The sequence below is a fragment of the Sapajus apella genome, unplaced genomic scaffold (genome assembly GCF_009761245.1).
Source record: "Sapajus apella isolate SASKATOON/1434 unplaced genomic scaffold, GSC_monkey_1.0 scaffold40, whole genome shotgun sequence".
In the NCBI taxonomy this organism is placed as follows: domain Eukaryota; kingdom Metazoa; phylum Chordata; class Mammalia; order Primates; family Cebidae; genus Sapajus; species Sapajus apella.
In genome coordinates this window covers 932638-955409 of record NW_022436980.1, presented here as the reverse complement: position 1 = coordinate 955409, position 22772 = coordinate 932638, and the positions used below count along the sequence as shown (strand labels likewise).

Sequence of the window (22772 nt, the reverse complement as noted above, 5' to 3'; positions counted from 1 at the left end):
TGATCCACCCGCCTCGGCCTCCCAAAGTGCTGGGATTACAGGCTTGAGCCACCGCGCCCGGCCAATTTTTGTGTTTTTAATAGACGGGGTTTCATCATGTTGGCCAGGCTGGTCTTGAACTTCTTACCTCAAGTGATCCACCACCTCGGTCTCCCAAAGTGCTGGGATTACAGGCGGGAGCCACTGCACCTGGCCTCTAGTAGGTACATTTTTTAAAAATAAAAAGAAATTAGGTGAAATTAAGTGTAATCATTTATTTTAAGAAAATATATCCAAAATATTACCATCTCAACATGTAATCAACAATATGGAAATATTTTACACTCTTTTTTCAAACTAAATCTTTGGAATCTGGTATGTCTTTTACACTTACAGTACATCTAAATTGGACTAGCCACATTTCAGGTACTCAATAGCCACTGCAGCTACTAGCTATCAGCACTGAACAGCACAGTTCTAAACAGGTATGGCTGGGTGCGGTGGCTCACGCCTATTATCCCAGCACTTTGGGAGGCCAAGGTGAGACGATTCCTTGAGGCCAGGAGTTTGAGACCAGCCTGAGCAATATAGCAAGATCCTGTCACTTATGGGAAAAAAAAAAAAAAAAAAGGAAATAAAAATAGTTCTGAGTTCTGGCTTTATTACATCAGAGGAGGAGAGTTTGGGGAGAAAGAGTAAGACCTTCTTCAACTTAGAATACTTTTGAAGTGGTGTATAACTGAAGTCAATAGATATCTGAACATACAGGCAAGGCAGCATGTCAGGCTGCATCTGGGACTAGGATACTGAAGTAATGAGTACCTCGTCCTTCAAGAATGGGCAGGCGTCATGGGCCCTTAGGCCTAATTCTGGCTCTATTTTCAATGTCTGTGGACAAGTCACTTCACCCTTCTGGTCTCCTCTATTAAGAAATATAAAATGTTTGTCACTTTTTCTCTGTAAGATTTTCTATAGCTTAGCTCAGAAACAATGACAAAAGGGCTAATTAAGCTGTACATATTTGGAGGCTTTTCTAAGCTAAATATGCTTTTTTGGGGGCATACAAATCCATGGACAAATCTGGCAATGAGATAGATGCATCTTTCAATACCTTTTTAAAAAATTTTTTCTTGGCTTGACTGCTACACTCGCTTGCTGCCAGCTTTCAATATTATACACACACACACACACACACACACACACACGCGCACACACCCCAATTTCAGTGCCTTGAGATTAAAGTCAATGAAAACATGCACATTCTATTCTTCTTGAGACATTCCTGCCTTGCATTCTTTCCTTGAAGCAGTTGGGAAGTCACAGCTGGGGGGAAGGAACTGTAAAACCTACTTATCCTGGCCAATCAGGCCTTGGCTGACAGGAGGCCCACCAATGAGGGACTGCCAGGTATTCTGTTCCACTACAACAAATCCCCCCCTATTTTTTCAGAAATTAAAACCCTCCGAGACCCTCAAGCTGTACATAATGCACAAAGACCTCCTTATTTGTTCATTCTGCTTTCCCCCAAGGACTGCATTAGAAACTCTATACAAAAACATACTAGCTTAGTTGCTATGGATAGACTATCATTTGCGGTAAAAACACTTCCAAGTATCATGTAACAATATTGTTCTCACAGCTCTGGCAGCCTTCATTTTTCACTGTGTAAACACTGGAGAAATGCCACATATTCAACGTTTGGGGTTACCCCAAGGAACCCCCAACTCCACTGAAAAATGAAGCAGTATGTTGTCGTAAGTCCAGGAACTCTCACTTAAGGAGTTAAGGCCACAGGTAAGTGAAGGTGGTTGGCTCCCTAGGACCTCACCCATTGTTGATCACTGTGTTACTGGTGGAACTCTCCCCGGAATGAGAGACTTCACCTCTGAGATCTGAATGTGTAAATCCAGTGACAATGAATGCCTTTTTCTTTGTTTTATCAGCACTGGAAACATCACAGTTGCCATTCAAATGAAACCAGAGAGAGTAAGTGCAGGAAGGATCCTGAAAAGTAAAGGTTTCAACAAAAGGTGAGGTCAAAAGTCAAAGGTGACTACTAACTTTGGGCAAAGAATTACCAACAACAGAATTTAATGCTTTATTTTATATTCCTTGGGACATCAGTTTCCTCTAGGAATGGTGCCAAGTTATATTAAAATTGCTGATCATGGAAGGAAACAATAAAAATATTTACTATTCAGCTAGCCTCTGCTTAAAGTCCAACTTCACCTGGGACTGAGAGAATTAGAATTCAGGTTTCTGCTTAAGCAAGCCCAGCAGTACTAACATGTCCAAGATTAAGCAAACTGTTGATGGGCAAGTGCTGTCAGCCATCTCCCAGGATGCACAATATTCTTGCAGAATATGGCACAGGGATGACTATGATTAAGATACAAAGATTGTAGGTACCTCCTCATATTACACATTAGACATTTGGCCCTATTAATCCATTTAGCTAGTGGATTCATTCAACAAATATTTACTATGCATCTACTATCATACACTAAGCACAATTGGTTCTAGGTATTAGAGATCCACTGGAGAGCAAGAGAGACAAAGTCTCTGTTCTAAAGGGGTACATGCTGTAGAGGGAGGAAAGTGAATAAACAAACAAAAATAACAAGTTCATTTCAGCTTGTGATGAATAAGTTTAGAGGAGAATAGAGTATGTATGACAGAACTCTGGAAGAGAGGATACCACGGAATGCTTTCTTGAGCTGGGACCAGAAGGATGAGAGCATTTCAGAGAGAGAGAAGAAAAATGCAAAGATTCTGAAGCAGGGTGGAACTCATTACATTCCTGGAGCAGAGAAAAGGCCAGTGTAGCCACAACACTGGGTCCAAAAGGCAGAGCTGCAAGAGGTAGGCTGGGAAAAGCTGGCAAGGGGTAGAGCATGTAGGGTCTTAAAGGTACTGGTAAGAAGTGTGTATTTTATTCTTAATGCAATTGATGCCACTGGGGTGTTTTGCTCAGGGAGTGACATGATCAGATACGTGTTTTACAAAGATTACTAAGGCTGTCCTGTTCAGAAACAGCAAGGTTGCAGGAGAGAGAAAGGGGAGAACAGCTAGGTGCTATTGTAATAGTCCAGGGATAATGATGGCAGCTTGGCTAGGGTAGTGGCAGTGGGCACAGACGCCTGTCAATGGAGAAGTGAATCACTCTGACAATACAGAAGAAAGGACAGACTGGGTATGAACAGGGAAAGTGAAAAATCAAAGAGAAAATTCCTGGGTATATAAGTGGATATCCAAAACCAAGCCACTTCGAGGTAGGTGTGCACACGGCCATGCTGATGGTCCAGTCTGGAGTCATTGCCAAGAGGATCTTCTCTGAGACAGGCTATGGGTCCAGACAAGTCCCATATCTTTCTGAGGAAACTTAGTTTATGAAGTGAGTTCAGCAAGGCCACTAAGATCTGGGGTCACATGTAAATAGATCTTGTTCATGAAAGTCTGTCCATGGAAAACTAGCCTTGAAATATTTATGGGCTTTTTTGAAATGGTATCTGTGGTAAAATGTTTGGGAAACATTATCTTATACTTTCTTCCTAGAGTCATAAACGTACGTGAATTTTGTAAAACTCTGGGAAGTCCTCTAACTAAAAAATCATTTAACCTAGCACATATGTGAACTTCACTCACTACACACTTTGGGTCTAGGCTCTTCATGTCTCTCTCCCTACAGTGTTACTGTTCCTTGGAATTCAAGGCAAAACAACAAGGAGAACAATAGCAACTATTATTTATTGAGCACTTACCTTGTGGGAGGCATTTTATAAATATCATCTTCTTTGCCACACACTATGTACAGGTGCTGTTTTAATTTACAGCTTTATATTGTCATTTGTGAGTTTTGTTTCCAGATCATACATTCAATTAGAAAAAACAGTGGGTCAGGCACAGTGACTCATGCCTGTAATCCCAGCACTTTGGGAGGTCGAGGCAGGGGGCTCACATGAGGTCAGTAGTTCAAGATCAGCCTGGCCAACATGGCAAAACCCCGTCTAAAAATACAAAAAGTAGCCGAGTGTAGTGGCAAGGACCTGTAAGCTACTTGGGAGGCTGAGGCACGAGAATTACTTGAACCCGGGAGGCAGAGGTTGCAGTTAGTTGAGATCACGCCACTGCACTCCAGCTTGGGTGACAGAGTAAGACTCTGTTTCAAAACAAAAACAAACAAAAAACAGTCATATATCTGTTCTGATCATATATATCTGCAGTGTTCACTCACAATATTTTCCCATGAAGCGCTTAAAGAACAAAAATTCTTAACTCAATCACCTCATCTGTATTTGCTTGACCCAGTAAAATTAACAGTCAGCGTTTCCCACGTCCATCACCGCCTCCTTTCTCCCAGTCTTCCTCATCACTATTTTCCTTCTTCCTATTTGTTCCACCCACTTCTAGGACAAAAACCATTTGGGGACAGTTCATCACATGCTTTGAACACTCTTAGGCTTCAAATTCCTAACTTTGGTGTTTCTCTCAGAGACTATCATGACTTTCTGAATATCACTACTGTCACATCTGAGCCCACAGACTGGCAGTCTAGATCCTCAGCTATCTGAGCCCCAAATACATGCATACACTTCAGCATCAGTGAAAAGAAGCCTTTTTCCTGGAGTTAAACAACAAACCACTAGAGAATGAAGAAGTCTTTACATTCCAGGACACTGTAACATGAGTAATTACCATCACTACATGGCAATGCCATTTACACTGGGCAAAATAATGATAGCATTACCTGGAAAATAACCCAATCAACCAACGGAAACAGCCACTGGGGAGGAACTCAGCTTGCTCTCTAAGCCACATACCAATTCCATGGAGCAACTTAAGCAGGAAATGAAGAGACCTCTATTTGATCAAATGTGTATGAGGAATTTGGAGGAAAAATGCAATTACCTAAGCTGTAAAATGATCAGTATAGTGGAGTTAGTCATCCTCAAGCGCTAGTTGTTTTTACAGGATTTCATATCCCTATCACAGTTTCCTTATTTTTGTCAAAAAAAAAAAAAAAAAAAAGAGTACCTAAAATAGGAGATGTAATAAACAAAAACAACCCCAGCATGGCTTCTGATTATCTAGGTTATATTATATATGTTCTTTTGTAGAAAATTAAAAAACATAAAGACTCTTCTCCAATAGAATCTCCAAGAGGAAGCTGTTAACTTTGTAACTATCCTTTAAAACAATATGGTCCACAAGTAGCTTGGGAAGTTTTATTAAGAAATAAGTCTGCAGTTGAGAACTGAAATTATTATACCCAACATTTAGCAAAGACTTGAATGTCTGGCCTCTACTCCAAATACTTCCCAGTCCCATTCTCCACCCCCCGAGTTCCATCTCCCAAGAAAGGAGAGTGAGAAACCCAAAGTGGACTCACACCTGAAGTGTGTTCCTACCGGGAACTGCGGTTTTCTTTGATAATTATCAAGCCCTTGGTGCCACACAGAAAATTACCCTTCTGTGGAACAGGATGCAGACACCAATTAATGCATAAAGTGAACGTCTTTCTCCTTAAACTAAATAGCTAAACCAGGAAATCTGCCTCTCTGCATGTGGCTGTCAACAAGACCAAGGCCACACAGGGTAAGAAAGGAAAGAAAACAAAATGTCAAGGAGGGAAAACCAGAAGAAGAGGAACAAAGCACAAGCAGACACATTCCTGAAAGACTGTTGGGACTCTAGGGAGAAGCCAGGTGAACTTCCTGCTTCTGGCGTAGGCCCCATTCTGTCCTTGCAGCATCATAATTATAGCACGTAGTGCAGAACCAACGATGGTGGTGCTCTGGGAGAAGTGAAGCCGAGTGCTCTGAGTATTTGTGAATGACTGGCATGCATACATCCCAAAGCAAGTTTTGTGAGCTGGGCTGGGCCACCAAGAAGCCATGCTTGGCCCTCCTGGTAGAAACCCTGACAGTAAACAGAATTCAGGTATGTTTGAGTCTTCACTCAGGGCGAGCATCTGTATTTCTGTTTCAATAGTGTTTAGCCTCTCTGATAGAAATTCCACATGTATCAATTTCATGCTACAGTTTAGATGAGCCAGGTATCTGTATGAAAGTGATTAGAAAGTTTTCAAACCATCTTTTGAGTTCTCATCCATTTTCTTTTTCTCTGTCACAAATGTTATGCCATAAACTACAAACTACCCTCTCAATAGCTAAAAATACATGTAATTAGCCCAACCCTTACAGAAACTAAATAGGATATGTTGGCCGTAAGAGTAGGGAGGGAAAACATATCTCTTAATTTTGGAATGTGGTAGGGAATGAGTGAATGAATGACATGCATTTATTAAATTCATTAACAGGCAAACTTCACACCATAAAAATAAGCACTGGTCTATGTGCCTAGGCTTAGAAGGAAATTAGGCAGTATAACAAAGATCAAACACTAAACTAAATTAAACCAAAACAGTCAAATTCCAAAGGAATTTTTGTGACTAGTCTCACTCTTTAAGCTATAGGGAGATGGCCACGTTCTCCATGTGGTGAAATTTAAGTCAGTGTATATCTATGTGTATGTGTATTCTGTAAGTACACAGACACACATCCATGCACGCACACAGACACACACACACGCACATATAGTCTACCTTGGGGCACAGCAAATTTTAATTTAATTCTAACCTGTACTGTACCCTTACTAGAAAAGCCACCTCCAATACTGAGCTGGCTGGCTCCCCAGTCAGGATCAATAGCACAATTTAGCACACTGGGACTGGCTAGAGGGATCCAGGAATTGGAGTACAGACAAGGTACCAAGCATTTCAGTGGGACTAAAACATCTGCATTGGCCCCTGCTTCCTTACTGTGTTCACCCTAACAAGTTACTTGATTTAACTGTTGGGTCAAAGCCAAAGACCAGTGCTCATGGGCTGTAGCAAGAGCCTTGAACTAATCAGAGATTAGGGCCAGGGGAACAGGGCAGGAAATTTATTAATACTTGTCCAGGAGCCCCTGGATCCTGATCATGGGCCAGGCAACATGATGAGAAGGTAAGAAGCTTTCCGGAAAACAAAATTAGGGTCCGTGCAATAGTTTCAGACAACTTTCTATAAGCCATTTGCAATACTACATCATTATTATTATTATTATTTTTTTTTTTTGAGACGGAGTTTCACTCATGTTACCCAGGCTGGAGTGCAATGGCGCGATCTCGGCTCACCGCAACCTCTGCCTCCTGGGTTCAGGCAATTCTCCTGCCTCAGCCTCCTGAGTAGCTGGGATTACAGGCACGCACCACCATGCCCAGCTAATTTTTTGTACTTTTAGTAGAGACGGGGTTTTCACCATGTTGACCAGGATGGTCTCGATCTCTTGACCTCGTGATCCACCCGCCTCGGCCTCCCAAAGTGCTGGGATTACAGGCTTGAGCCACCGCACCCGGCCTACATCATTATTTTTAAAAGAAAATGTGAACATTTACAGAAGCGAGAAGAAAGTTTTGTTTGCTTTTGTTTTTCAAAAAAGTTCAATAAATCTCAAACTGCACACTTTGAATTAGGGGTTGTCTTCTCTTTTCTCCCCCACAAAGATTTCTTGATTGACTGCAAGGAGACCCAGCATTCTTCATTTCTTCCTCAGTGTTGTCGAGCAGTTGGCTTTTGAAATGGAAAATCAAGTGGTTCCTTTCTGTAGAGTAAACAGCATTTGGGATTCCTAGGCATCAAGACTGCTCAGGTGCCACATGCTGTATTGTTTATATTTCACTCAGTACATCGAGAGGAAATAAAGGACACAAAATGCCTCCTGTTATTATTCACTCTGTTTTCTGATTCTTGAGCCAGTCTCTCTTTCAAACTGTTCTACACTAGGCTATAAATCAAGGTAAGAGCTAATCAAATAATCCAATTTCATTAATTAGAATATTCTGATAATCCAGCCTAGAATATCTGCCTCCTTTTATATGAACAGGATTTCAAAGCTGCATTTTAGAGCCCATCTACTGTAACCCCCATATGTGGCAGTCAGGTGGCTTGCATAAGTCCACATGGTATGAGGCTCATTACCTGGGGTGCCACTGTCTGTCCTATTTGTCCCAGCCCATCTCTGGATAGTAAATGAAGGTTTGTTTGAAGTCAGCTCACACCAGGGATGTCTGTAAACTCAGTCACAGCTTCAGCCAGCACTGCTGCTATCGTCACTCTGAGCCTTTCAAGGCAGCTGAATCCTGACAGGCTCATAAATTCACTCACCTGTTTCCTATGTGTGCGGCTCATTGCCAGTCTCCCGAGACAGTTTAAGGCTGACTAAGAAAACTGGGGAAATGAGTGAGGACAGGCAACCAAAGTCAGAGCTGCAGAACTGTGTGGATTGTGCTAAAAAGGCACAGAGCCAAGCAGACAGTGTCTAGACTTTAACTGGCCTCTCCCAGCGGAGAGGCGTGCAGGGAGGAGGGGAGAGCAAGGCCGGAAAGCCTGCTCGGTTTTTGTTCAGCTAATGCAAACATATGACACAATCTCTGACAGGCTCCAGGCTGGGGGTTCACTCTGTCTAAGACATTTCTTCCCAGGGGCAGGAATTCAGCTGGAGGCTGAGGAAATTCTGCTAATCCAGCAATCAGAAGGAAGCTGGGAATACTTGTCTTAATTCCTGGGTAATCACAGTTCTCAAACTAGATTCAGTTGGGCAATAGCCCAAAGTAGCACACTGTGGGTACAAAAAAACAGATTTTTAAGATTTCCTGGTTTATCATCTCTGCTTATCTATGAGGAAAAACCCACGAAACACAGAACTGGCTTTCGATGGAGGCCTATTACAAAAATTTTGCAAGAGTCTGAATGAAATCAATTTATAAAATGTACAAATGTAGAAATGACCACCAAAGTCTACGACTCAGAGATAATGTTGGGTTTGGGGAGTTTTGCACATCAGTTAGAATAAAAGGTGCCCCTTCCTGTGAGTGGGCAGAAAAGCCCTGTGCCACACACAGGCACATGACATACTTGTGCGGTGAACAGTCTATACAACCCTACCCAGAAACTCAGCTGATGTTTTAGAGCTGTCTTGTCATTTGGCCTTATTTAATGCACAACATTTGTGAATACATCTGAAGAACAAAGAAATTGCCTTAAAACATCTCCCAAGGCTGAGTGTGGTGGCTCACAACTGTAGTGCCAACTTTGGGAGGCTAAGGAGGGAGGATCACCTAAGCCCAGGAGTTAGAGGCCAGCATGGGCAACAAGGTGAAACCCTGTCTCCACTAAAAACACAAAAATTAGCTGGACTTGATGGCACATGCCTGTAGTCCCAGCTACTGTGGAGGCTGAGGTGAAAGGATTGCTTGAGCCCAGGATGTAGAGACTGCAGTAAGCTAAGATTGTGTCACTGCACTCCAGCCTGGGCAACAGAGCAAGATCCTGTGTCAAACAAACAAACAAAACCCCAAAACTCTTAAGTCACTAACTGTTATGCTGCAAATGCTCCATTGTAAAAACCACACTCCTGTGTGACTCAGAAGTAACTGGACCTGAATCCAAATGGAGATCATGCCTGCCATGTCTATGTGGCCAGAAGGACCAGGCCTGAAGTGTCCTTCCAGGCACATAAGCCATACAACAACTGATGTAACCTGGAAAGTTAAATGATTGGGCCTCTACAATGCTGACTGTGTGTTACCTAGCAGAAGTGTCTGTGATGTTTTCAAAGTTTCACAAGTAAGACACAGTGACCATCAGTCATTTTTGAGAGCTCAGCTAGGGGGTCACGTCCTCCTGGAAGTGCTCCTGAACCCTTCAAGCTGGGTTAGGTTCTCAGCTCTGTCCTACACTCACATTGCATCACTTTGAGCCTGTGTTCCTGTCTGCCTCCCCACTGGGCTACAAGCTCTTTGGGCACAAGTTCTCTTAACCACCAGCACTAACTTAGTGCCTGACAGAGAATAGGTCTACAATATCTTTTGCTTTCCTTTTTTGATTTCACTTTGAAAAATTTTACTTTGTCCCAGATGAATGATGCAAAATAGGGTATTGAGATTTTGTGCAGTTTATCTCTGCATCTAATGTGAACATGGTGGTTCGTGAGTGTTTGACAGCTCCTATTGCAGCCCAGGCACTTTGGGATGACCTCTCTGTAATGGTGAGAGAAGAAAGATAGAGGAGAAAGATGAAGCGAAGAGCAAAACACAACACAAGGAGCACTACAGAGAGCTGCCTCCAGGGCCAGGGAGGGGTGGGCACGTGAGGCTGGCATCAGTCTGGCTGCAGACACAACAGCCCCTCCCTAGTGGGACTCCAGGTCTGTGTGCAAAGTACCAGAAGCTGTGGCCTGGGATCCCCAAGGGACAAATTCCAGATTGCTCCAGGAATACTTCTACCCTGTCTTTGAGAGTAGTTGGTACTTATTTTTGAAATAATGAAAGCGAAGGATCCTGTTCCTTTGCACTATCACATTTTCCACACCAAAAATTTGAAATGTATTGCCTGGTAACAGGCTATGCTATGAAGACCACAGCATAATGGAAATGATCACCCAAAATATCTGTTGGCCACCTCCATACATACCTCATTTTTTGCCTTTTCTTTCTGCTTTCTTTCCAGTTATTTTCGTTCACTTACTCTGCCTTTAGGGAGAACCTATGCTGGCTTACCCATCCTACTGCCTATGCACAGTAGATGCTCCATGAGTACTTAAATCTCTTCCTGGAGGAATGACAGAGCTGTGGCTTCACAGAAGAAACACTACATGGAAGTTAAAGGACAAGATTAGCTCAGTGGAAGCAAGGGTTCTGATATAAATTCTGGGCTTTAAAGCATCCACTGAAGAAAATATCCTAGTTTCCTCTTTTAAAAAGGTGATACTTAAATCTCTGGAGAAAGAAAAACAAGCAAGGAGACTTCTGCACGCCATGAACGCACATATACATGTGTGTGAATGTGTGCTCAAACACACACACATCCTTCATGGCTTTTGGAGTTCTTCCCATAGAGAAGCCATGAGGATGATAATACCAGCTGGCACCGCACAGTGTGTGCTAAAACACTCTTAACTGCTTTACATGTAAAAGTTTATTTAATTCTCACAACTAACCTATGGGGTAGATACTCTGGATTAAGCCCATTTTAGAGATGAGGAAAAAGGCTCAGAGAGGTTTTAAGTAGCTTTCCCAAGATCACTTGGCTAGTAAGGGCAGTGCTAGGACAACCTAGCTACCAGGTCTGAGCACTAAGCCATTATGTTATGCTTCCTCTCAAGGGTAAATCAGTAATCAGAGTAACAACCTGCACCAGCACAAAGGCTGTACAAATAAAGACGATGCCTAGTGGATGTTTGTGTATTGAGAATTTCTCTTGTTTAAATCACTACACAGTCAAAAAACATTCTTCGTCAGTGCCTTGTAGGGACTGGTAAGCGATCCTTCATCTCTTGCAGGTATTTGTCTTTAGTGCTGACTACATACCATGAGTAGAGGAGACCTTTTTCATTATCTAACTGAGTAGACAGAGCGACAGGAATGATTCCCATTTTACTGGTAAGGAAAGTGACTTCAGGGCGGTTAAGTAACTTGCACAAGGTCTCACAGCTAGACAAGTCCAGAATTCAAACTCAGTCCATTGCTGCAAAGCCCTCACTTCTTAACTGAAGCCGCAAGTTAGAGACATTAGGTGACTTTAAAGAGGTGCCCAGAAAAGGGTAGAGCAGGACTTCTAAGTCAGACTCTTTCATTGTTCTACAGTATTGCTCTTAATAACAAAATGGTCTTGTTACAGAGTCTATGGAAAAGACAGACTTAGGCCTGCATCGTGGCTCATGCCTCTAATCCCAGCACTTTGGGAGGCTGAGGTAGGTGGATCACTTGAGGTTGGGAGTTTGAGATCAGCCTGGCCAACACAGTGAAACTCCAGCTCTACTAAAAATACAATCATGGTGGCAGGCACCTGTAATCCCAGCTACTCAGGAGGCTGAGGCAGAAGAATCACTTGAACCCGGGAGATAGAGGTTGCTGTGAACCAAGATCGCACCACTGTACTCCAGCCTGGGCGACAAAGGAAGACTCTGTCTCAAAAAAAAAAAAAAAACAAAAAAAAGACTTGGAGACACTCAGAAATGAGAACAAGAAAAGACAAGGAAAATGGGAAGAGACAAACAGCAGAGCCCCCAATGGACGCAACGTAAGATAAAGTTCCACATAAAAAGCTGCCATCTACTGGACATGCTGATTAGGAGGGCAAGGTGGACAGGCTGAAAATGGCCCCAGCTGCTCAAGTGGAGTCTTTCAAATTCTGAGAAGGCAGGGGCCATCTATCCTACAGCCATATTTCAGGATTTTCTGAAATAGTGGCAAGAGGTGAGGAAGGGGAATTTCTGCTAAAGCTTTACATCTGACCCCTAATGGCCAGATCCATTTGAGCTGTACAGCAGCGATAGTGGTAGCAGCTCCTAAGAGTTCCCAAGAGTAGCATATGTGCAAACTGACTAGCATAATGCCTGACCCTTCTGTAGATCAATAAATTATACTTATTAACTGTCATTGAAGTATAAGAGGAAAGACTGGGGAAAAGACAAATTTTGCCTCAGACATAGGATTTTAAATTTTGAAACAAAAAGTATAGCAAAAGAGACATTTTCCTTACATCAACTCAAGCCAATATCCCATCACACACACACACACACACACACACACACACACACACACACACACACAAATCTGGGCCCACACCATGTGATAGCTTTTGTCATGTATCACATGACTTGTCAGGCAGCAGCCTGGTTGGTCACAAATAGTGTCCAGGATTATCCAAGGGACATATTGGCGGTCATACATTCAGACTTAATCCTGAGAATAGTTTATTGGTGATGGCTTCCAAATGAGCATCTCAAGTCTGTGAAGAGATTAAATGGAAATCCTCCAACCAAAGCAGGAAATAAAGATTCATGGGATTTATTTTGTACCCCAACTACTCAAAGAGCATTCTATTAGCAAGTTATTGCCAGGCGGCAGTTAATGCGAAAACTGTTATCTATGACAGCAGCAGCTCTTAGAACTTGAGCAAGAACAACTGTTTACTTCACCAGAATAGCCATGAAAATTCTCATTGTATTTTTGTTGATGAGGCCAACGTTAGAAGGTTTAGCTTACTTTAAGGTGCTCAGATTCATCCAAAGAGCTGAGAAGCTTGGGCCAGAATCTGGTAATTGTTGTTTGCCTGACATTTCATCCATTTGCTAACCCAGTTCTATCACCTATTACCTCATGTTGTTTTGTCAGTTTCACACAGTCCCAAACTCTGCCTTCTAATCATCTTAATTTGGGCTAAAGATGTATCAGTGTTTGTCATATTGGGTTGATTTTTCCAGCACGGATGGCAAATAGTTTTCATCTCATATAGACTCTGCTAGTGGCTACCTAGAACACTGCTAAGCAGGATTTTCAAACTTTCTCCAAGTTCAGGAGGAAAGAATTCTACAATTGATTAGAAATGTCGGTTATGCGTGAGGGAGAGGGTAGTGGTGATATGTATGCCAAGTCTGTGCCATCCCTGAAAGGACATTAATCTCATAGTGTTGGGAGGTCCTTGTTTTCATTGTCTACGGGGTCTAGCAGGCACATCTCATACACCTGGTGATTGATTTTGATAATTGTTCTGAAAGAAGGGATTGAAAGCAATCGTGGTTAGCATAGAACTGTTGAGGTTTAGGGGTTCAGGGGTGCCCTCAGCTCCCCTGAGAGGACGTTTCTCCAAGGTTCTTGGTCTCCTGCTCTCTTAAGAATGAGAGAGGGGACCAGATGCACTTGCAAAGTAAATACTGGACCCCAAACAGTGTTGCAGATAAGTGATTTTATTTACGTAGAGAAAGGGGAAAAAAAAAGGAGAAGAAGAGAGAGAACTTCCACAAGAGAGTGTGTGTGGAAAGGGATCCATACATGGAGTCTGAAGGGGTGTGGAAGGAGAGGACTTTTAACCTGGGAGGACCCCTACCTTCTCCAAGAACCCCCGGCCAATGAAAAGAGTTCCTTAGAACTTCCGCTGGAGTAATCGACTTTTGATTTTTCCCACGCCCGCGAAAATTAAAACAGAGACTGTTAAATCTCCCAAATGGAGAGAGATGAGAGGAGGGCATGGCACTGGGAAGTTCTTGCCCTTAAACCTATACCCCCTTGTAGACCTGGACATTCCTTCAGAACCTCACTCCACCCCCCAACTTTTTTCTCCTTAAGTCCTTCCCCTTGGATATTTCATCCAGTGCCTTGACATCATGATGATCCTTGTGATCCCCTCCTTTTTTCAAGAGGGATTTTCTCTTCTCCAAATATATGCTACTTTAATTTAAAAAGTTAACGTGTTATTTTCTGATAAAATATGAAAATAAACTATGCTCATTAGAGCCTTAGAGAATACAAAAAAGACTAGAGCAAAGATTAGAATGACCCATAAATCCACTAACTACGGATAATTTCTAACACATTTGTTTGTCACACTTTTCTATACATTTTTACAGTTGTGAGGATAAAACTGGGGGGGTATCTGCTTTTCAAATTAAATCATAATCATTTGCCAGAGCTTCAACATGTTTTTGTAAATGACTTAACTCTTCTCCTATGGTTGACTATTTAGTCAGTTTTAAGTTTTTTGCTGTCATAAATAACATGACTGACATCTTATATAGAATCCCTTTAAAAGTAATAATGACCAGGGCAAAGTGGTCAAACAGAATGACTTGAGTTTTTTTTGCTGAATTTAATGTAGATTACAGTGAGCCCTGGAATATCTATCTATCCATCCACAAAACAGTCCGGAAAGCTCCCCAAAGCTGATCTAAAGTTTACTAAAATGGATTCATGTCAACAAAGGCTGTATTTCACTGTTTGCTGCACATCCTTATAGCTAACAAGGAAAGCCATTTTCTGTTTTAACTACTGTTAATAACAAGTTAAAATGCTTAAAACAAGATCCAAATAGCCTCATATAGAGAGGGTTAATTTACCTTTCATTAATTATTGAAGGTTTGCTGTTGTTAAAACACGGATTAAAAACTTGCCAAATGTTACCTGGAGTAGACACCAAGAGAACAGACAGATTAAAAGATAGGTGTCTTTGGGCACAGAGTCATGAAATGTAGATCATCCCTATCCCTCATTTTCTTCAGGGTAAGTTTTTCTGTATGTAACTTTATGGTAACATACAGGTTCATAGCTTCCTTTCTGTACCAACTCCCTCAGTCTTGTTGGGTGGTGCTTACACGGGCCAGATGTAAAAGTTCACGAAGCTACGCACGGAAGATTTGTGCAGTTTGCTAGCATAAAATGATTTTACAAAGGGAGACCCTACATTAATGTAAATTTTTTTTTTTTTTTTTTTTGAGACAGAGTTTCACTCTTGTTACCCAGGCTGGAGTGCAATGGCGCGATCTCGGCTCACCGCAACCTCCGCGTCCTGGGTTCAGGCAATTCTCCTGCCTCAGCCTCCTGAATAGCTGGGATTACAGGCACGCGCCACCATGCCCAGCTGATTTTTTGTATTTTTAGTAGAGACGGGGTTTCACCGTGTTGACCAGGATGGTCTCGATCTCTTGACCTCGTGATCCACCCGCCTCGGCCTCCCAAAGTGCTGGGATTACAGGCTTGAGCCACCGCGCCCGGCCTCATTAATGTAAATTTTAAAAAACAGCAACAATAAGTATAAAGGTACTTGCTGCTATGTAATTATAATAATATAAACTGTACCTGCCACAATTTAAAGCACCCGGGCCCACCACTAGATGTAAATAACATGAGGGCAGAGACCATGCCTTGTGCTTCACTGTGACTCTGACCTGAGTGCCAGGTGTGCTCCACTGCAGCAGGGAACATGACTTGATGGGCACAGTGAAAGGAAAGCCAGGCCATTCATGGCACACTCTGAGAAAGTGCCCCTTGCCAAAATTGCAGGAGTCAGAATAGAGCATCTTAGACAAAAATTAATGCCCTCTGAGGACATTAATCATCTGGCTTACAAAATGAACCTAACTATACTTTTCCCCCCTACTAACTGCTATCATTAAGCTAATACAATTTATGTCTGTTAGAAACATTCTGTGGGATGTCCAGTTATTTGAAGGACTAAGACAAAGAATCCATGACATTTTCAATTCTCATATGTGATCACTGGTATTTACAGTTCATTCTTTACTTCCTGTTCTTGTGGCAGCATGTATTGCTCTGCCTCACTGACTTTGAAGACTTTCTTTTCATCTTTGGGGCATTTCCTCTGGGGTCATTACATCCACCTCAGTCCACAAGTGGATCTTCACCTCACGGTTCCTCTCCAACTTGCTCCTGTGAGCCTGGGGATGGAATCCTGCTTTCCATCACCCAATCCAGAGACTTCCAAGGGAACTGTAATGTGTCCACTTTCCAAAGCCATTTGCAATGGCAGAACCTCAGATGCTGGGGGCTTGCCCTTCTGGTCTGGCTAGTTGGCAGAGTCCCTGCTATGTTTTCACACCCCAATTTCCAGCAATGGTCTTTAGAATTGCATCAAGTAGCTTATTTGCCAAAGGATAAACAATCAAGAGATGATTTTAGCAATCTCTTTAGCTTGGTTAATATACAAGCTGCATCTCCAAGAAGATGCAGTCAGAGATATGGGTTAGATGCAAGGCTTACTTGAGTCTACCATGAGAACAATTCTAAAGAATAAAGAGGAGCTCCCAAACAAAACCTCCAGTGGTTAACTATATGCTGTTAATAGAGTACAAATGAGGTTAAGAAGTGTTGCCTCAGAGGAACAAAGCCCTCAAAATTTTCTAGGATTGCATGTCTAGAGCTAAGTGACATACATCTGTTTATAGAATTGTTATTTTCTCTTAGGTAATGCTCTCAAAGTTCATGGGTTAAGTATGGATCCTTTAGTGGAATGAGTATGCTGAACTACAAATCAGTAAACTGTACATGTGACTTATCATAATGAATTTCTAGACCTGGAATGCTGGGAATCATCGTGACAGCAGAAACATCCACTAAGGGAGATTTGAGGTATGCTTAGGTATTTGCCAGGGCTGTCTTCCTAAAGCAGGCAGTTGGGCCACAGGGTTTCCAGCTTGCCATGTTAGAGGGATACATATTTACTGACTCAGCTTCAAGAGCACACACACCAACACCTGTGTTCTCAACATTTTCCCAGGCTGCATGCCATGCATCTACCATCAACACTTCTCAATGAACTACAGCAATTCCCTATGGGAGGGGGATGGAAGAAGGTGCATAAGCAGGCTCACACAGCCCCTTCCCCAGATAATCTAGAAAAGGGGTATCTGTGTAATTGTTAGTGGAAGCACTACCTCTGCTGCTGCCCTCTTTGCCTAGTCCATCCACATGTTAATCTACACATATCTAGAGACATATGCTACACCCAGCACCCTCTTTCAAGCAGACTACAGAGTGCATGCATGGATGTGTGTGCTCAGGTAGATGGGGCAGAATCTGGAGGGAGGCTGGGTGAAGGTATATGCTACAGACATAGTAGTAAGAGAGTGAGCAGGTAAGAAAGAGAGGAAGCCATCAAAAAGCAACCCTGAGGTGCCAAGGAAGCAGGAGACCATGGAACACATTCAAAACAATATGACACTTTCCTTAATGAGTTTGTTTCTATAAATACAAGGTCTTGCTCTGTTGCTCAGGCTGGAGTGCAGTGGCACCATCATAGCTCATTGCAGCCTCAACCTCCTTGGCTCAAGTGATTTTCCTGCTTCATTCCCCTGAGTAGCTGGGGACAGAGGCATGTGCTACCATGCCCAGCTAATTTTCTTTTTTTTTTTTTTTTTTAAGATTTGGTGTCACCATGTTGCCCAAGCTGGTCTCAAATTCATGGGCTCAAGCAGTCTTCCCGTCTTGGCCTCCCAAAGTGCTGGGATTACAGGCATAAGCCACTAAGCCCAGGCTCCTTAATGAATTTTGTTATTATTTTTGTGAATGTAACCAAATGGGATTTACATAGACTGGCATTAATACTGATAACAACCACCTTTTCCCAAGTGGTGAGCACCACTGATTCTGGAAGTTTACTATAGAGGCTTTGGTTTCTTCAAATAGCAACATGATTTGTAAAGTGCTTAATTAAAAAAAAAATATGCTGAATTAAATATTTATGTTGCAGAAAAGCAAAAAGCACCAAGAAGCTGCAATTTACTTTCTAAATTTCATTTGTAAAAAGTTCAACAATATTTGTACAATTTTAGCTGATTTAAAGTTTACTAAAATAGATTCATGTCAATAATGACTGTAAATAATAGGATGTGACCATTTTTACAGACTGTCCTTAGAGTTAACAAGGAAAAAAATTTAAACGACAAGCACCATTAACCTAAGATAAAATGCTTTTAAAAAAATCCAAATTACAATTCCCACAGGGAGAGGGTTAATTTACTTTTTCATCAGTAGTTAAAGGTATATTATTATTAAATGGATTAAAAACTTGCCAAGTGTTACTAGGCCAGGCATGAAGAGGTTGGAATAATTAAAAGATAATAATCCTTAATAACCAGGAGCCATGAAACATAACCTAGCTCATACCTACCCCTCACTCTTCATTGCAACCATTTTTAAAAACTAACCTAGCTCATACCTACCCCTCACTTTTCATTGTAACCATTTTTAAAAACTAACCTAGCTCATAGGTACCCCTCACTCTTTTCATTGTAACCATTTCCACACACTATGAGTTCACAGCCTCCTTACTCCACCAAGGCACTCTGTTTTCATGCCTCAGTACTTCTCTATTTTCCCTTCTTCCCTGTAGATTTTGCCTGGGAATTCTGTGAGAGCACTGGATGCTCTTCTACCTCCAGCAGGAAATTGCTGCTGGGGAAGCTTCCTACCAGGGCTAAGTTTTCCCTGTGAGGAAGGGGTTTGGGAGAGGGGTGTGTTGTGCAGGCGGCCTAGAATAGATCCCAGACCTTGGGCCACACAGCCTGGTGAGTGAACCAACAGCCTCCTCACACCTCATATTTGCATTCCAGTTCACTGAGTGATTTCACACACTGGCTGGCAATTCTTAAGCCTGCTGGAAAACCAACCAGGGATTCACCTCATCCATCACTGGTCTGCAGCTGCCTTTTGAGGGTCACAGCAGGGGATGGAGGAATGTTTCTTAACCAGCCAGTGAAGGGGGATACTTCCTCAAACGCAAACCCTGGAAAACCAAATGGATGAGAAGCAGACCTGGAGTTCAAGATGGGCTCCAAAGGTAGAAAGAGGTGAGTTCCGATCCTGCTTCAAAGCTAACTAGTTGTATGACCCTGGGCAAGTTACCTAACCTTAAACCTGTTTCCTCCTCTGTAAAACGGGGAGAATACAACCTACATTACAGTGTTTGGGAGCTTTAAAAGAAGTAACTGCAGGTAATGTACACAGCCCAATACCTGGTATACAAAAACGTATTTGGTGAATGTTAAACCATTGTGCTTGGAAGTGGTGTGGGCTAGTGGTCAAGATCCTTGGGTCTGGAGCCAAGCTGCTTGGGTTCAAATCCCACCCCCAGGATTTAATAGCTGAGGGCATTGGGTAACCTTCCCTGACTCAATTTATGTCATTAAAATGGAATTTTATTATAACACAGCAGATATCTAATAAATATTAGCTACTTTTATTTCATTGGGAATAAAAACAGTTGAGTTTCCACCTTAACAATGTAGTAGTGAATTAAATGAGAATTCAGTACAATGCATTTTTTTTTTAAATTGTGAAGACCTTGTATGCATTTATGATTTTTTTGGGCAGAGTCAATCTGCGATGCTAAGGGTGTGGTTAAACTGTAAAATGAAGGAAAAAATTCAAGGGGGAAGCATAAACCACCCACCAGGGAGCTATTTCTTTTGTAATGCGCATTCCATTTCTTCTCCCTCATGCTTTTTAATTCCTTCCATATTTCCTGCCATAATTATCAAATGTTTAGTTTCTGACCTCACTCTTCCGGAGACTGGAGCCCGGGGAATTTAGAATTGTTTATTTTCTGTCCATAAACCTTCGAGTTAATGAAGGGGCTTCTGAGCAAAGAGTTTGTTGGTTTGTCTGTAGTGTCGCGGAAAGGTCGCTGGAGTTGAAAAAATTAATACAAAAAAACAAGCGCTGAAATGCTTTAAGTGGAAATTCGAGTCCCCAAAGAGCAGAGCAACGGATCTTCTCTTGTGCAACATTACATTTTGGGAAAGGCCATTACATGGCCCAGATGATAACACAAAACCCGAGAACACTTTACAAAGAAGAAAATACATTTCAGGAAATCATGAAAAAGAGAAAACAGAAAATGAATTTTGTCCCACAAGAAGAATCCCGAGATTCCTCTCCCTCCGCCCCCAGGAGACAGACTCGGGAGGGAAAAGTTCCCAACTATTCTCAGTCTCCTCTGAAGTGAAGGAAGGAGTGGAGGCGCCTTTTTGAACTCGCTTTTGCTCGGGTCGCCGCCTCGTCCCGGCCGGCCCAGCCCGCCCCTCTCCTCCTCCCGGCTCTCCCTCCATGTTAGCCGCGGCGGGGCTCCCGCTTACGGCCCGAACTACTTTTCCTGCTTTCGAGAGATTTAAGTTTCGTTGAGTAGCATTTCTTTTCGCAGCGCTCCCCCAGCTCCACCCCAGCCCACCCCAGGACGGAAACTCCCCAAGCCGCCCCGGGAAAGCATCCCCAGGCACGCAGACCGGAGAGGCCCCGGGGCCCGAGTTCGGACTCCTCGGCCCCTCGCCTACCTCGGCGCGGACCCAGGCTACCGCCACCAGCGCGAGCGCGAGCCAGCGTTTCCACATCTGCGGAAGAGAGAAGAGAGCGAGACTGAAGGCTCCGGCCCCGCGCTGACCCGGGAAACTTGCTCGGGTCCCTCCGCCCGAGCACCCCCAGCCGCCAGCAGAGTCCAGCCTCCGCGCCGCGCGCCCTGCGCTCACCTTGGTCCGGTCCCGGTCTCCGGAGGGTGCGAAGCAGGACGACGGCGAGCTCTAAGCGGAGGTGGGAGCGCCGCCGAACGCCAGCCTCAGAGGATGTCCGACCTGGGCTGGCCGCCCATTAAGACCTCTGCTTCCCCGCCTGCCTGCCCCCCAGCTCCTCCCCATTCTCCTCCCCCTTCTGCTGCGGCGGCCCCAGCGGCTCCCGCTCCCCCTACTCCCGCCCCCTGCTCCGGGGAGCCCGCGGGAGTCCTGGCGCCGCCGAACCCCTCTCTCCGCACCGCCCGGCGCCCCTTCGGCCCCCTGAAAGTGGAGCGGAGGCAGGGGGAGCGTCCCAGGGGTCCCTGCCACAAAGGCGGAGGGGGGGAGGGGGGGAGGGGAACCCCACCCGGGGAGGGACTGCTGGCTGGCGGCGGCCCGGGCGGGCTGCGCCGGTGGCCAGGTGGGCGGTGCCGTGGGGGGCCGGGGCAGGGGCGGGCCAGGCCGGGACTGGAACCTGGAGGGAAAGACGTCCCGCGGCCTGGGAAGCGGAGTCGCCCCCACCCCCATGGCTAAACTGGCAGGCCCAGGGATGCAGAGGAGACCCGGCAGCCCGGGATTGAGGGTGTCACAGCAGCCGGGCACCGGGAAGTGGGCGCAGGGGCGGGAAGACCGGCCGGGGTGGGGAAGGCTGCTGTGGGCACTACGGTGCATGTCCTGGGAGAGGTGGCAGCCACCTTCCTCTTCTGGGGCGATCCTCAGTCCAGCGTTTGCCACCAGCCTCATCTCCTCCTTCACTCGGGTCGGAAGCGGTGTCCCCCGTCTCTCCTCTGACAACTCACCCATCACCTGTGTCCCTCCTCCCTGTCATCCCAAGTAGCCTCTATGTTCAGGCTTGTGGTCTTCACCAGCTTCTTCCCAGCGGCCTTCGAAAGCGTGCTACCACTTTGACAGGGTTAACTCCCTAATATGCCCCTAATTAAGGCGTCTTTCCTGCCATAACTGGTGCGGAGAACAGAGCCACTTGGCACCTCAGATTTCACATGCCAAAGGCAAAGCCTCACTCCCCCCAGCTTCAGGGCCTGCTCATCTACCTCTTTCAGGGTGGTTGCCTTCAAACCTATCTCCTTTTCCCAGACCTGGCTTGTCCCCATAGCCTGGCAGTTTACCCACTGAGATTTCATATGCATCCCCTCGCCTCCGTTCACATGTTCACTTTCCTAGGCCAGACCATCATGCTTCCTCACTTGAAAATTCTGAAAACCTCCTTTCGTTGTCCTCTGGCTCCAGGCTCTCCCCTGTAGTCTCCACTGCAATCCATCGTCATATTCCTTCACTAGCTTATTTTAGACATTGTCTTCCTCGTGTTCACATTCTTCCTCTACTCAGAAAGTTTCGGCGCTCTTCTTCCCACATCAAATCCAGACTGCCTTTTCTAATAAGCCAACCATTACTGGTCCCATCCTGTCCACCTAACTTCTCTTCAACTACATCAGCATACTTCTTCTGCTCTTAGCAGGCGGGTCTTCTCATTGTCCTCTGAACTTGTCATATTCACTCTGCTGTCAAGGTTTGTTGAGTGCCCACTGTTGTAGTTTTAGGGGGCTTCAAGATAATACCCATGGTCAGAATCCATTGAGATAGCAGCAGGAGTCAGACTTATGGGGAGCAAAATGTCAGCTTTGTCTCTGCTAAAGGCTGGAATGGCAGCCATGACTTTAGATCTGCAGGGATAGTGGGCCAAGAATTGAACATATCCACTCAGTCACAAGCAGAGCTGGAAAACCTGCCTGTGTAAAAACTAAACTGGCTGCATGGAAAAAGCAGAAATCATGTGCCTCCTGGGATATGCCTGCTCCCCAAACTTGAGGGAGTAAAGTGACATATGGCCAGTTCTTAAAGACTCACCAGTCAGACAACTTACTCCTGCTCCCTGTTATGGTAATAAGATTAGGGAAT

The 22772-nt window shown here is 44.1% G+C and overlaps 1 protein-coding gene across 1 annotated transcript in view; it reads right to left on the bottom strand.

The window, feature by feature from the left end:
- Positions 1–21273, bottom strand: part of FSTL1 (follistatin like 1) — a 55268-nt gene extending 33995 nt beyond the window's left edge. Inside the window, exons 1-2 of the mRNA XM_032298950.1 lie at positions 20838–21273; positions 20646–20702 (exon numbers count right to left, since the gene is read on the bottom strand). Of these exons, the coding sequence (XP_032154841.1) occupies positions 20646–20702 (57 nt within the window). The 5' untranslated portion in view covers positions 20838–21273. The remainder of the gene's footprint in view (positions 1–20645; positions 20703–20837) is intronic.
- Positions 21274–22772: the final 1499 nt, after the last annotated feature.